Raw genomic sequence first — 16138 nt, 5'->3', positions numbered from 1 at the left:
ATACATATCAAAAGTCATATAAGACAAATGCTTCAGATCTGAATCTCCACTCTGTTATCTTAGCTTTATGCTATCAAAAATCTTTTGCAGACAATAGGATATGCTGATATGAAATAATTGTAGAAGATTGCAAAAATCAGAATACTTTACCTCAAATCAGAGCAGAGTCAGCTCTTAATTTTCCAAGGTAATATTGGTAATGAGAGAATATAATTTGTACAAAACAACAAAAGAAAAAACAGATAATTCAAAAATATACAAATTAGGCTTTAAGAGCACTAGAGTACCATGACTTTTGAAGAATTTGTAAATATGTTTCCACAGAGATGAGGTAGTCTTAAGTACTGTGCACAGCAGGCAAATGTGAACATGTATAGTCTATCTTCCAAGAGTGGGTGGTGCAATAATCCTGAAGGTATCTCAGGATGGAGAGTTATTCTACAACACCCAACCAATCCACCCACAGTTAATTAGGAGATTATTTTATTGCAGAACTACCTAATAATTATTACTAGTAACATGCCAAGTGATGATCAGTTTTAGCTTCAGCTCTTTGCTCAAAAAATACTATTTTCTTGACTGCATCATATGACATGGAGTTGTTCACACCTGCTGTAAATGACCAGACTATGTTGTTTGTCTATGAAAATGAATAGTACCAGGAGCAATTGCTTCTCCTTAATTCTTTTGTTGTTGGTATAAATTTCTTGATCCAAGCCTAATTTTGCCTATTTCCATGTCTGTGCATAGATGATTTAGGGAAGACAATGGATATGCAATGTTAAATGTTACAGTTCTTCACAAAGTATTCTGTTTGGGTGAATTTGACAATGTTATTTGTCTCAACATATTTGGTCCTTGTTATTACTGCCTAAGGTACAGTATTATTAGATGTAACAGGTTTAGGCCTATCTCAGGAGAATTATACGTCATACCTAGGTGCATTATTTACATTGGATCAGTATCAGGCAGATGCACAAGTACAGTTTTAGGCACTACTGTGTATCCCTAAACAGGGACACTGCTTTCCTTGATCATGGTTTGTACCTTCAACCTGATAACAGATAAGGAATACACTGGAAAAAATGAAATGACTCTTTCACTTCGGATTTTTTTTAAATTAATTCTATGATACATTTTGAGAAATGCAAAAGACTGCAAAACCCATTAATAATAATTTAAGTGGATCATATCTTGCATGAGGGCATTAGTTTTGGATCACAATAAATATATAATACAAGGAAGAAACAATAGAAAATAATTTCCCTTCTATAAATCACAGAATCACACAGAATCACAGAATGGTGGAGGTTGGAAGGGACCTCTGGAGATCATCTAGTCCAACCCCCCTGCTCAAGCAGGGTCACCTAGAGCACGTTGTACAGGATCGCGTCCAGGCAGGTTTTGAATATCTCCAGAGAAGGAGACTCCACAACCTCTCTGGGCAACCTGTTCCAGTGCTCTGTCACCCTCACAGTGAAGAAGTTTTTCCTCATGTTCAGATGGAACTGCCTGTGTTTCAGTTTGTGCCCGTTGCCTCGCGTCCTGTCGCTCGGCACCACTGAAAAGAGTCTGGTCCCATCCTCTCGACACCCTCCCTTCAGATACTTGTACACGTTGATAAGATCCCCTCTCAGCCTTCTCTTCTCCAGGCCCAGCTCTCTCAGCCTTTCCTCATAAGAGAGATGCTCCACTCCCCTAATCATCTTTGTAGCCCTTCGCTGGACTTGCTCCAGTAGTGCCACATCCCTCTTGTACTGGGGAGCCCAGAACTGGACGCAGTACTCCAGATGTGGCCTCCCCAGGGCTGAGGAGAGGGGGAGAATCACCTCCCTCGACCTGCTGGCAACACTCTTCCTGATGCACCCCAGGATACCATTGGCCTTCTTGGCCACAAGGGCACATTGCTGCCTCATGCTTAACTTGGTGTCCACCAGCACTCCCAGGTCCTTCTCCGCAGAGCTGCTTTCCAGCAGGTCAGCCCCCAACCTGTACTGGTGCCTGGGGTTATTCCTCCCCAGGTGCAGGACCCTGCACTTCCCTTTGTTGAACTTCAGGAGGTTCCTCTCCGCCAACCTCTCCAGCCTGTCCAGGTCTCTCTGAATGGCAGCACAGCCCTCTGGTGTATCCGCCACTGCTCCCAGTTTGGTATTGTCGGCAAACTTGCTGAGGGTGCACTCTGTCCCTTCATCCAGGTCATTGATGAAGAAGTTGAACAAGACTGGACCCAGTACTGACCCCTGGGGGACACCGCTAGCTACAGGCCTCCAACTAGACTCTGCACCGCTGACCACAACTCTCTGAGCTCTGCCATTCAGCCAGTTCTCAATCCACCTCACTGTCCACTCATCTAACCCACACTTCCTGAGCTTGTCTATGAGGATGTTATGGGAGACAGTGTCAAAAGCCTTGCTGAAGTCTAGGTAGACAACATCCACTGCTCTCCCCTCATCTACCCAGGCAGTCATTCCATCACAGAAGGCTATCAGATTGGTTAGGCATGATTTCCCCTTGGTGAAGCCATGCTGACTACTCCTGATCACCTTCTTGTCCTCCACATGCTTGGAGATGGCCTCCAGGATGAGCTGCTCCATCACCTTTCCAGGGATGCAGGTGAGGCTGACTGGCCTGTAGTTCCCTGGGTCCTCCTTCTTGCCCTTTTTGAAGACTGGGGTGACACTGGCTTTCTTCCAGTCTTCAGGCACCTCTCCTGTTCTCCATGACCTTTCAAAGATGATGGAGAGTGGCTTAGCAATGACATCCACCAGCTCCCTCAGCACTCGTGGGTGCATCCCATCGGGGCCCATGGATTTGTGGGTGTCAAGTTTGCTTAAATGATCTCTAACCCACTCCTCCTCCACCAAGGGAAAGTCTTCCTTCCTCCAGACTTTCTCTCTTGCCTCCAGGGTCTGGGGTTCCTGAGGGCTGGCCTGACCAGTAAAGACTGAAGCAAAGGCGGCATTCAGTAACTCTGCCTTCTCTGCATCCTTCGTCACCAGGGCACCCACCCCATTCAGCAAAGGGCCCACATTTTCCCTAGTCTTCCTCTTGCTACTGATGTATTTGAAGAAGCCCTTCTTGCTGTCCTTGACATCTCTCACCAGATTTAATTCCAAACGGGCCTTAGCCTTCCTCATTGCATCCCTGCATACTCTGACAACGTTCCTATATTCCTCCCAAGTGGCCTGTCCCCCTTTCCACTTTCTGTATACTTCCTTCTTCTGCTTGAGTTTTGCCAGGAGCTCCTTGCTCATCCGTGCAGGTCTCCTACCTCCTTTGCTTGACTTCCTACTCATAGGGATGCACCGCTCCTGAGCCTGGAGGAAGTGATGTTTGAATATTAACCAGCTCTCTTGAACCCCCCTTCCTTCTAGGGCCCTAACCCATGGGATTCCTCCAAGGAGGTCCCTGAAGAGGCCAAAGTTTGCTCTCCTAAACTCCAGGGTTGTGATCCTACTTAGTGCCCTGCTTCCTCCTCACAGGATCCTGAACTCCACCATCTCATGGTCACTGCAGCCAAGGCTGCCCCCAACCTTCACATCTTCAACCAATCATCACAGTCATTTCCATAATCACAAAATGAGACTCATTTTTTGACTAATTCTTCAGTAAAGTCTTACCTTATCATCTTTTAATCCCCCTTCCCCTTACATAGCTCCCTCTGGAACACACACCTCTATCCTTTTCTCACAAGCAATTTGATCTACACCCCAAAAGACATAGAAATACATCTTGCTACACAAATCATCTGCTGAATAAATCTTGCCTAGATTTTATGTTTGTAAATTATAACTGTAATTAACCCTACACGAGAGAGGGATTGTTGCTGTAATAAAAGATTCCTTAATTATGGACACATATAAGCCCTGGCATAAAAAAGCCAAGGCTTATTAGTCAGCATATAAACACTTTTCTTGTACTTTTGCCATCAGCTCAACCACAGCAGATTATTTTTTATCTGATGATGCAGCAATCAACCCAGAACTGTCATGACAGCAAAACACACCTTTAGCTTCTATTATCTAAGTGTACTTAAGCTGAGCAATGAATATGCAATGGAAATGATTAGATGAATAATTTGGAGCCTCAGGCAAAAAGATGAAATTGGAGAACAACAAAAAAATTGCAGAGAAAACCCATTAATAACAGGCCCAGGCCAACACCCAAAAGAAACTCTAACTGTTTTTTTTTTCTGGTATTTCTTCCCTAAAAGAATTGTAAGAATCCGAACTACTTAGAATAGTGACAGTGCTAAATCTGTGAGAGTATCTACAGCATGGTAAAATTGCTTCACCAGGGCATCATTCCGTGAGTGTAAATTACAGTAGCATTTAAAAGCTATTTTGTATATGTTTTAGCACAGTATCTTCTGCACCTGTGCATTATGATGTTTCAACAAACTTCATAAACAAACTAGATACACTCTCCTAAGATAACCACATGTTACACTTCTGTTAATAAATACCAAAATTTGCTACTTTAAAAACACCAATTATGACATTGATTAGATTTCAAGTTGATGGTGTCACTTTTAAAATAGATTTCAATGCACAGTAAACTCAAAAGGATTTCACAGTTGTGAAACCTTCAGAAAGTATTTTGAACTTTGAATGATAATGAATGACAAGGTGTTATACTATGCCAAATGTCCTTTCTGAGACTGTAGGATTTTTTTTTTTTTTAATCAGATGGCAATAATATAGTACAATGAATTTCAAATACTATGTAGCCCTTATGTCCTACTAATTGTTGTGCAGAACTGGAGGGAGGAGGCAGGGCCAAAACTACATTGCCAAATACTGCTAAACTGACAGCTGTAAATTCTAGGGAATACAGTCATCTTGTTGTTGCAGCTGAAAACAATGACTACTGCAGAGGTGCTGTGTTATACAGTTAAGGTCTTTTGAGGTAATTTTACATCAACTAATAAGAAGCATGACTATAGAAAGGGAAATATGGAAATGAGCATACACCCATTGTTGCACAAGTGAATTAGGATGAAGACTAAAAAAGTTTTTTCAACACTGCTGTAAGGTTGAGTCATCCTACATGTTACTTGTATTAAAGATAGTTGATAAGTCATTGTCAGGTAGCACCGAAAACCTAAAGGCAGCTCCACTTCATGTACATCACATTGCAAGATATGGATCTTTAGTTTACAAACACTTCAGTGCCCAAAGTCCATATCCAGCTCAGAGTTAAACATTTAGTTTAAGCTTATGTGCATCACCTAGGCACCTTTTGCAGTCAATGGAGAGGGAGCACCCCTTTCCCTCCCTCCCAGAAGGAAATTCACCTTGTCTTAAGATGGGTGGGATGAATCATCACCTGGTGGTACCTGTGGGGACAGTCTCCACTGTCTAGATCTGTATTTGTGTAATACCTAGCACAGAGTTTAACTCATAACCAACAGTGTTGCAAGTGTCCTTCCTTTGAGACCAGGGTTGAAGGGTTTCTTCAGCCTGTGTTGCCCAAAAGACACTAAGGCATGCTTCAGCCAAGCACAGTAAAGGTCAATATCCCCTTTTCTCTCTTCTTCTATGACTCCTTCCACATTGTTTGTGTAATATCGCCTCAGCTATATATATTTTATATATATACGTTATACCTATCTGAATAAGACCCATTCACAATCCTTGAACCAGCCATTGATGGCTCACTTTGCTGGTTAGTAGAAGACTATCGGCTTTTTCAAGTGTTAACTCCATCCCTTCCAAAGCTGTGTGAATTCTCTTCACCTCAGCAGGACGTGAGCCCTATAAATGTCATGCCTTCAGAGTAAGATTCATGCTACTTGACACTCAGCTCACTGCCCCATGCTATAACACCAGAATCTCACCCACTTGGAATCCAACACCACAGCTTTGCCCTTTTTGTGGACTAACAGATGGATCCAGGAAAGGAGCTGTAGAGAAAAGCAGCATGCAGAGCTGGGCCTCCAACCAGAGCTGTCATCCCAGGGGGGACTATCTGAGTGGCATACACCTTGGCAGCTGCCCAGTCCTTCCTTATCAAGTAGCTGTGCGCACTGAAGGTTGCGATTGCTGAAGGCTTCAGATAAGTCAACAGCCTATATTATTCCTGTAGCTAATAATACTAGTTGTAATAAAAACGTATGAGTGAAATGACTAAGGAAATTCCCTCAGGGATCATCTATGGTAAGGAAAATTGCAAAGCAAAAGTGCACAATCATTATTAACCTATTATTTACTACAGTCTACCAATTCCCAATGTTTTTAATAGGGAAACTGGTGGTAAATACCATGTCCAATGACACAGTGACAGGACCAGGAAAGTAAATTTATTATCTGCAGTAATTTATTTTTATTGGTTCGAAACCAAATGTAGTAAAGATGTGAATGATGTATACTCACTGGAAGGTTTGCTTTTACAATGAATCCCCTGCAAACAGAAATAAAAATATTATAAAAGCTGTTATGAGGTAACAATAAATATAAATATTGCTTAATCATTAAACACAAATATAAACATACCTTAAACAAGTAAACATTTGAACAGTCCACAACAGAAATCACTTTCAAAATAAAAAAAAGATTTTCAAATACAGTGAAATTGCACACCATGACTGTTTATAAAGGGCTACTAAGTACAGGGACACAAGATCAACATTATCCATATTTTCAGGTATTTTCTATTGAATTATAACAGTTATAACAAGTATAACAATTCCATCAACTACAGACTTCCTTTTATCAGGTATTGCCATTTCATACTGACTGATAGCTTATTTATTGTTTTGTTAGAAGTTTACAATGGAGTGTTTATAGTTCAATGTCAAGATAACTGGGCAAAGAAACCTATTGATTTTTTAACGGAAGATATCTAGAACATTTCTGATTATTAGATGAGTTTTTAGAAGATCACACTAGGCCAATGGAAGGAGGTATTACAGTCAACTGCAAACGAAGTTAAGAAATAAGACATGCCTTTTTGTTTTTGAGAATTATCTGCTCCAGAATCTGAAAATGAAATTACTCAGGCACATTACTTACCATGCTCAAGTGGGCAAGTGTTTTTGTAAGAGATAGAGTGAACCTGACAGTGAGATTTTAACAGGTTTCCAGACATCTTTCATAAAAAACAAACTATGTTTTCATAGTAAAATAAACACTTAACCACACAGTAAAATTCTGTGGAGTATAACCATAATATCTTATTTTGAATACCATCCGTGATATTCTAAATAAGAACTATTGCAAAGCAGCAAATACTGTTTTCTGCTGTTCTGACGTTCAAATTTCTGACATAACATTTACACCAGTATTCCTTAGTATAAGAAATAAAACATGTTCCCCTTTGCTTTCCCTTAAAACCAGATTCTCATTCACAGTGTAGTCACCAAAAGGAGCAGTCACCACCTTGTCTCTTCTGTTTTCAGGCAGACTGGCAGCTCTCAGTCCTTTCAAAACATTTTAGGACCTTGTCGATAAGCCAACAATCTGTGAGTTTTAGAGCCAGCAGAAGTCTAGTCTCTTGGTGGGCATTTGGCAGTTCTCAAGCTGTAGGCAAGTACAGAGTCTGTAGCCTGTATAAGGACATCATAAAATAACTATTGCTTGGTCTTCCATGAGGCTTTCATCTATAGGCAATTCTCTCCTCCCCATAAACAGCTGAAGAGCAAAATTATATTATTGCTTAAGGTGCGAAATGACAGCATGTTAGCTGTCCAATGGCAGTTTCCTGTGTGTATGGTCCTACCCTAGAGAGTGCGAGAAGTTTTCTGTCCTTCATCTTTGCATCAAAGGTTTTAACCTGGACAAACTTGTTTATGAAGAAAGCCTTTAGAAAACCAGTGAGTAGTACCTAATCTGTATTAATTCTCATTCCCCTCTATTCCTCTGCCCTTTCAGGATTTTTTTTTTTTTAATATGCACTTTTGGAGGTAAGTAAGTCGTCATCTTTACAACTCGCAGTTTGTCACTATAAACCATAAAAATGCAGATACATCAAATGTGGTATTTTAAACCACTTTTTAAAATAATAAAACCACATATTTTATAGATAGCCACATATTTTCATTGACTGAAAATTACAAAAGTTACTTGTGACGCTGCTAAAAATATTATGTTGGTTGCTTCTATTCAATACCACATCTATACCTAAAGAAGGAAATATAAAGGAAATCAAACTTCTTTACATAATTGTTCCCAAACTGGGATACTTCTATGTCAATGGTTTCAAAAATTCCTCAAATCCCACTGAAGGATTGAAAAATGTAACTGATATGACCTCATTTCTGCTGCAATGTGTTCAACAGAAATATTGGTACATGTATGAATTACTTCTGCAAAAAAAGCTTCAATGGTAGTTTGCTGATTTATACTCCCAAAGCAGATTCATCAGCAGAAAGAAGACTATAGCTTTCTAAATAGTTCAATGAAACATTAAACCAAAAAAAGTGGAACATGCCAGCTCATATAAAACTCCACTGGAATTTTAACTGCTGTTTCACAGCCCCAATTTTGAATTATTTCTAATCAGAACCCTGCAGGAGTATGCAGAAGGACAATTTGCATTCAGTTTCATTCACCTGACGTTCTAGATGGCCTTAGGAAATGTAAGAGACAAACATACAAAATGACTGCAAAAAATGGGGTGAGTGAGTTAGGGAGCTAGCTTTCTTGGTGAGAAAACCTAACCGTTGGATCAATTAATTGCTGAGCCACTGCTCATTGGAAGGAATTAATCCCTCATGAGGTTGATAATTTAGCAATTTACTTCCCTATTTCTACCTTCCCATTTTATAGCCAGACTATTGAAAATATTTTGGTCAGGTGGCTTTACAGTTTTCCCTACTGCCAGTCAAAATTTCTCAGAACATCATCTTTAAACTAGTTGGCTATCAACTGCTCTCTGTCTAACCCTTCTTTCTGGTTATAATCATGGTGCAAAAATACATTAGAAAAAAATCAAGATTCCATTGAAGTTAACAACACAAAACTCAGAGGATCCAGCCTTTCATTTGCAGAATACTTCAGATTCCCAAGTTATGGCACCTGAAGAATGCAAATCATATTTAAATAAATTATTTTTAGTTTCAAACATGAAATGAGAAACAGGAGGCAGGTCCCTACACCTTGAAAACAAACTACCAACTTTGGTGGGGCTACAGGATGATGCAGAAATGTTCCTACATCTTTTAGTCTATCCAAATTAGTTCTTAAATTGCACTATTGCTGAGAGGACTCCTGCTATCTAAGCACCTTCCAGTAACTCTTTGTGTTTATTTTCTTATCTTCTCCACGGGAAAGGAAACATATTCAGCAGTGGGTTTTGTTCTGGTAGGGAATGTTTTGTGGTCATTGGGCATTTAGGTTTGTTCCGCCTGAGGAGGAGTTGGGAAGGTTTACGTAAATAATCAAGCCTTTGCACAAACACTTGCCAGGAACAGCGAGCATTTGGTCACAGCCCAATTCCTTTTTTTAATAAGTGATTTCTTTTTATCGTACAATACCAAGGGCTTTTTATTTCCTTTTATAAACATTTTGCAAAATAGTCAAAAAAGACCATTCATCTCAAAGAAGAACTCAAATAAATTAACGAAGTTCCTATCCCAATTTCTATATCTTTTTTTTTCAGGAATTTTCTGTGATGAATGCAATAGAAAAACATAACACACTAAAACCATAATGGAAATTTTCTTCCCCTTTCACAAATGCTTTGGGTGCCTTTTATGCAGAAATAAGATCTTGAACACGATAGTACATTTTACTCTGATACAGAGAGCATCTTAGATTCATATCTGCTTTGGCAAAGAGCCTAAGCAAAATATACTTACACAATGCACAAACAGTTAGGGATTTTCCTATTTCTCTAGGGTTTTCCCCATTTGTGGTATTACTCAACTGCAGTTAGAGGTTATCTGAAGAGACACCACCAACGTGCAGCCTTCTGAATAGAAGGTGTGGTGCCAACATTTTAGCTAGCACAGCAACTTCTCTGCAAACTAAGTCAACTGTAATATCACATCACTTTGTTTAAGGACTGTAGAGAAGAAAGTGAGATCAGCAGAGGAAGACTTAGATTTTTGGTGGGGAGGGATTTTCTTGAAGTAAAATTAATGAAGAAAAAACAAAGATTAGACCTATTTCCCATTTCCTGTTACATCTCCAGGCAATGTGGGAAAGCAGAATTATGGAAATTCTGCACTGAATATTCTGTCATGCAGGAAAGAGTTTGAGGCAAATTTGGTTTCACAGTCTACCTGTTAGCTCTGTTGTACCTGGTTCACACAGAGTTGGTGGTAACTCTTCCACAATTCCATAAAGAGTAGAAATGTTCTTGAAAATGCCTTAAAATGTGTTTTCATCTTAATTTGGAGCCAGACTGTCAGTCACTTAACAAGCATTCATTTAGATGCCTGAAAAGCCAGCAAACATGGAGGAAGCAGTTTCTTCTCCTTTTGAAAGATCATCAGTGGGAGAGTTATTATCTACGCTTCTACTATAGGCCAAACTGTCAGAGTGATCATATTCAAAGTTTCCCTCTATTCCAGCAATTTCTACTCTTTGACCACCATTAAGAGCAAGCATGGAACTGTACTTAATCTTACAACACAAGGAATGAGATGTCTTAATGTTGAGTGGCCTTACAATAATCAGTTCTCAAATTGTAGCCAAAGGCTGATAAAGATGATGAATCTAGTTGCGTTCTTTCTGATTTCCAGTTGACAGAGAATACTCTTCATAAATTCATCTTATTCTACAGAGGAATACAGAATTAGAATGGATCTCTTAGATCACTGGGTGCAGACCCATTAACCACAGATACTACATCATCTAATCCCTTTAAAAACTCATCAAGTTCCATTTTAAAATCAGTCAGGCTTTTGTGTGCACTGCTCCAATGCCAGGGCTGTTCCAGAAGGCCAGTTCTCCGGCAGAAAGAAATATTTTAATTTCTAAGGTAAACACAATAATGGTTAGTTTATATTAACTTGTGTTTGTGTCAGTTATCTTTTCACTTAAATAGATGCTTTCCACCCTTGAATTTACTTTCTGTTTATCTGCAGTAATAATATACTTTCTCTGCAGTAATATACCTTCTCTCTGCTTTTGCTTCCCTAGGCTACACATGCCAAGCTCTTTTAGTCTCCTATCATAAAACAGGCAGTCCTTTTTACCGCCATCCTTCTCAGCAGCTATTTCTGTTTAACACATCCTTCCTAATGGGGTGACCAGATTCATACACAGTTCTGAAGAGAGTTTCCCACTAGGGTTTATTTGGTGCCACGTAAAGTGATAATATTCTTTGTCTCTATTGCGAGCCATATCACATTTTGCAATCACCCTGCAGTACAGAGTGAGCTACTTAGTGAGTTATGTAGTGAGCTACTTCCCTTTCCATGGAAGCAATCCACATCTGCCCTTCTTTTCTCCTTCTGCTCGCCTATTCCCATACTATTTGTGGAGGGAATAGCCTCTAGATGATGAGCCATAAAAGAGTCTTAAATGATTTCTCATGGCCTCTAGTGAAAAAACCTGACAATGCTAGTGGTCTCAATCATCTCCCAAATGAAAAAGGTCTTTGAGGAGTGGACAGCCACAGTCAAAGGAAGTGCTATGGATGTATGTAATTTTAAAACTTTGGGTGGAAACAGAGGGGATTCAGATCTGTATCATAAGCTCCTCGGACTTTCAACAAATGGTCATAATTTCCTACACCGAGACATTCAGCCCCAGAAACCATTTAAGGAAAACTTCACAAAGGGAAATAATTGAGTATGCTTTATGTTTTCCCAGAGCTATTTTCATAAGCCAAGGAGATAACGACTTAGTACTTAACATATCCTTGGTGCTGGTGGGGATTGGAACCTCGCAGAACTTTCCTCATTCTATTCTATTTTAAGGCAGATATAAATGTCACCCCTGTATTTATCTTATCACATGTACGGAAACAGAATCATCTGCAGTAAGAGAAAGCACAGACATAATTCCTGTCCCACCAAAAAAAATTCTTAACTAGATCAAGGTTAAGTATTTACACAAAGAAGTATACCATTGAAAGTAGATGAAAAGGAAAAATAACAGGCCTATAGAAAACACTTGGCAATTGAATAAAATTGTGGCAATGTTTACTGAGGGCCAGAGGAGTTATAATGATTAACACACAAAATATGAAAATTTAGAACAGTTAAGGATTCATAGTTAGTATTACTGATACAGTGTCCCAAAAGACCTGTTTTCAAAAAGAGCATCTGTATTTGTTTTGGTGTCATCTGTAATTACTTTCACTGCCAAGGTAAAACTGATGATCCTTATTTATTTTTGGCAAACCACAAGGTTGGTCCTCAGCTTTCGCTGACAATGTGGTAATCAGATGCATGTGAACAGTGTATAATGGGATCAGCTAAGCAATTGCAGAAGGACTGTTATCGCAGTTGGACTGTTATCCATGCAGAACAGAATCAGCACCTAAATCTATGGCAAAGCATTATTTTGGACTACTGCTTCTACAAGACAGCCGGGGATGTTGCAGGGTTTTTCTACAGAATGCTAAAAACAAAACATCTGACTCATGACTACACATAATCCATCTCCAAGCAGGAACTTAGTTTCTCTTCATGTGTTTCAAGCTGAACAAAAGCCACTGATCACGTTAGTGCAGTGCCGAACCTGAGAGAACAAACACTACTGAGAAGTGGGATATTAAGTTCAGGTTCAGTACTGCGCTAATGAGGTTACAGAGTTTTTGGATAAGAGCTGGCATGTGTCCAACAGAGCAAGTTGATGTCTGCCTGTGTTAACATTATGTTGACCTGTTTACAATTAAACAGTGAACAGAAACGAACCAACAGGGAAGAGAATATTGGGTTTATTGAAGATTACTGGATAATCCTTAGTAAGGTTTCACAATGATCTAAAGCATAGCCTCTTACCAATTTTTGTGTCCTGCACCATTTGCCATTTAACAGATATATGCAAATGTTGTATTTGCAGGTATGAAATATGAATAAATTTTGTGTCTGCATGGACCTAGTACTGCACAGCTTGCTATTCTTCAAAACTGACAGAAAACATTTCCATTACAATCAGCAGTATTTCAGTAATGCAGGAACACATGACTGACATAAGACACTCAGATTCCTAAGATTTTTGTCCTTCTGTTTACCTGCTACTGTTCAGGAGAAATATAGATTTCTGTCTTCAAGAGCAAATTCTTCAAGATGCTTCCTTTTACATTGTATTGATGCAGAAGACTCCTGCTCCCTTATTTTAAGGACTGTTATGTGGCATATAACTTCCTCTAAATGTTACTGTGGCTGTTTGGCTGTATCTCTTGTACAGGGCAAAACAAGTGAAAGAGTTGGCAGCATAGTAATTATATTTCTGGGAATTCTTTGCAGCGACATGCATTCATCCTGTAAGTAAATGTCCAGACAAAACAATATTGCTTTGAGGTCTCACAACTGGGAAGAACGTTCCCCTCTTGTATTTTAAGTGAACTGTATGTAAAAATAATGCTGTGATACAAAAAGGGCCTGGCCTGCATAGAAACCACTTGCTCTTAAATTTATTGGACTAAAGGGAGTTATGACAGTTTGAAACAAAATCTGCCCATTCTATTGTGTGCCTCAATTCCAGGGCTAGAAGCAGAATTTGCTTGGAGGAACAGTACGCTCTAGCTTTTTTTTTTCTTTTAGAAACAAAAACAAAAAAACAAAATAAAACAAAAAAAGTTGTCAATCATTTTGATGTCATGTTTCCTAAGATATTAATACAAGTTGTTAACAAAACAGAATTGCATACAATAGACAAAGTAAAATTAAAATGCATTTTGAACGCCATACCCTCAGCTGGTATAAATCAGCACCATCCCATAGATAGTCAAAAAATTTCAAGCCACTCAGCTACTTGAAAGGCAACTAATCTACCAAATCAGCACTTCCAGTCTAACAATGAGATGGGGACATGGTGAATGACTGGAGATCTCATACAGAGGATGCTGGAACAGAATCAAAGAAATGATAGAATAGAATCAAAATCAAGAAATCAAAAAAATGGTCACCAAGTCCAGCCTCCTGCTAGAGGCAGTACTGTCACCAACACTAGACCAAATCAGCCATGACTTTGGCCGTTTCTTGAAAACTCAAGGACAGGGATTCTACAACTTCTCCAGAAAACTATGGATGTCTAGTGCTTCACAGTTAGGACGGTATAATGCTCTTTGTAGCATGGAAGAGGCTACAAGAAAAGTTTAGTCAAGATCCCTCAGCAGCAGAAACAGCACTGGATCTTGCAACCTCAGAGATGCCTGGAACCAGGGCCCCCAGAGAAAAGGGGGGTGGTGGGAAAGCAAGAATTGAAGTGAAAATCATGAGAGACCCCCTGAGCTAGATTTGCTGATCCTGCTGCTGCTGGCAGTGACTACTGCTTGTGGCATGCCTGAAGGTTTTTGCTGTTCCAGTTGCTGTCTTCTCATACATCTCAACACTATTCCTCAGCAACAGCAGGAGAAGCAAGCCTGGCTTTCCAGTGCTCTGGCACGTGCAGCAGGGCCATCACCATTTTGGTCTAGGCAACTGCTTATTTTGCTTATGCTTACAGTTAGTCCCAGGAGCAGAACACTGCTCCACAGTACACTGTGATCTTTATAAACAATAAATACCATCCTGCTCACATTCACAGATTGCAAAAGACTATGATTTTAATTCCAAACACCTGAAAGTCAGTGAAATTCTTTCCAGTGATTCAAATGAACATTGAATCAGATCCAGCTGGAGAAAAAGCTTTTTGCCTATACAAACTTCAGCACTGCCCATGAGAAAAGTGTCACTAACATTGTTTCCAAGACAATTTCTCTGTCTGAGTTTAACATTACTACTGGTAGTGAAATGAAGCCAAAGTGTGCAGTCATTTGCAAAATGAGATTGTCAGCTTTGTGGGCCAGATGTAGGTACATGAAACAGGACTTAAGCAAACCATTGTCATCTCAGCCAAACACCATGATCCATAATGCCTTATTAAGTGCCACCTAAGACTAGAGGTGTCTAAGCTTATTAGGAACCTCTCTTTCTGATCTGAAAGCTACCTGGATGCTTGTGGTTCTGTATCTCATGACAAGAACTCAGCTGGAATGACATCTATCTCGTGCCTAACTTCTATCGGAATGGCATATATTCACTTGTGAGACACCCAAGTGCCCCAGAGTCCTGGGTGGCTGGAGAAGATTTAAAAGCAACAGAGATCAAGTTAACACAGCTCAAGCCTAGTTTCTCTTTCAAAATGTAAATGTTAGGGGAGGAAAACAGAATAAGGGTATGTTCCAGCTGTCACAGTCCAGCCGTTCAAGTTCCTACCTCTAGGGACAATCAGATTCAACACTTTCCTTAACCTGAAGCAGTTTAACCTTACACAAGTTATTGATTTGCCATGCTGATCAATAAATGAGAGAGCTTCCCAGGCCTCCTGTCAAAGCAGTGATAGGTAATAAAAGAGTGATGGTCTGAAAGAAGAACAGGCGAGAGGCAGTGTAATTTTTAAAGTTGAGTGCTTTCAGCAATCGAAAGGAAGATCTGTTTCCCACTTCAAAGGCTATTTGCATTTTCTTCTAAGCAGTCATCAGGAAAAAAAATCAGGAACCCAAACTTTGGAATAGTGGTTCTCAGTATCTAGACTGAAGAGAGAACTTCAAACTCTGGCTCTTAACTCAGGTGCCTACACTCTAGACAGTGGAGTTCAAACTAACCTTGTACTTAGCTTTTTCATTTGGCTAATATGAGGCAGCACCATGCTGAGCATGCAAGTTTCTCATATTGCCCTGACAAGTCTCTAATGCTTTCTCATGATCTCCATTTAAGCTCTGTTTAACACCTAGGAAAGGAGCACAGTCATGGAGTAGATGAATCTTCCTCAGATATTTTACTTTTTTTTTTTATTATTTAAAAGCAATAATGAACTTGCCAGTCTCTTCCCAACCCTCTGGTGTGGATCACAGAGTCATACTAAAATAATAGTATTTTAGTATGCATATGCATACTAAAATGCAATAAAGCATACTTGGAAGTAACTTCTTATAACAGTTTCAGGACTTTGGAGGCTACATGTCAGGGCTGAGACACTGATGAAAGCCATGGAGGGGAACATGGGAGCAGATGCTTCTGCTGTTCATAGTTCCC

General features: G+C 39.7%; 1 protein-coding gene across 1 annotated transcript in view; it reads right to left on the bottom strand.

Annotated features, from left to right (window-relative positions):
* Positions 1-16138, bottom strand: part of IL17REL (interleukin 17 receptor E like) — a 50120-nt gene that overhangs the window by 25615 nt on the left and 8367 nt on the right. The window contains exon 2 of the mRNA XM_067289974.1: positions 6375-6402. Coding sequence (XP_067146075.1) covers positions 6375-6402 — 28 coding nt within the window. The remainder of the gene's footprint in view (positions 1-6374; positions 6403-16138) is intronic.

This window comes from Apteryx mantelli, chromosome 1, assembly GCF_036417845.1.
Source record: "Apteryx mantelli isolate bAptMan1 chromosome 1, bAptMan1.hap1, whole genome shotgun sequence".
NCBI lineage: Eukaryota > Metazoa > Chordata > Aves > Apterygiformes > Apterygidae > Apteryx > Apteryx mantelli.
The sequence above is the reverse complement of the archived record's forward strand: the minus strand, read 5'-3'. Positions and strand labels throughout refer to the sequence as shown.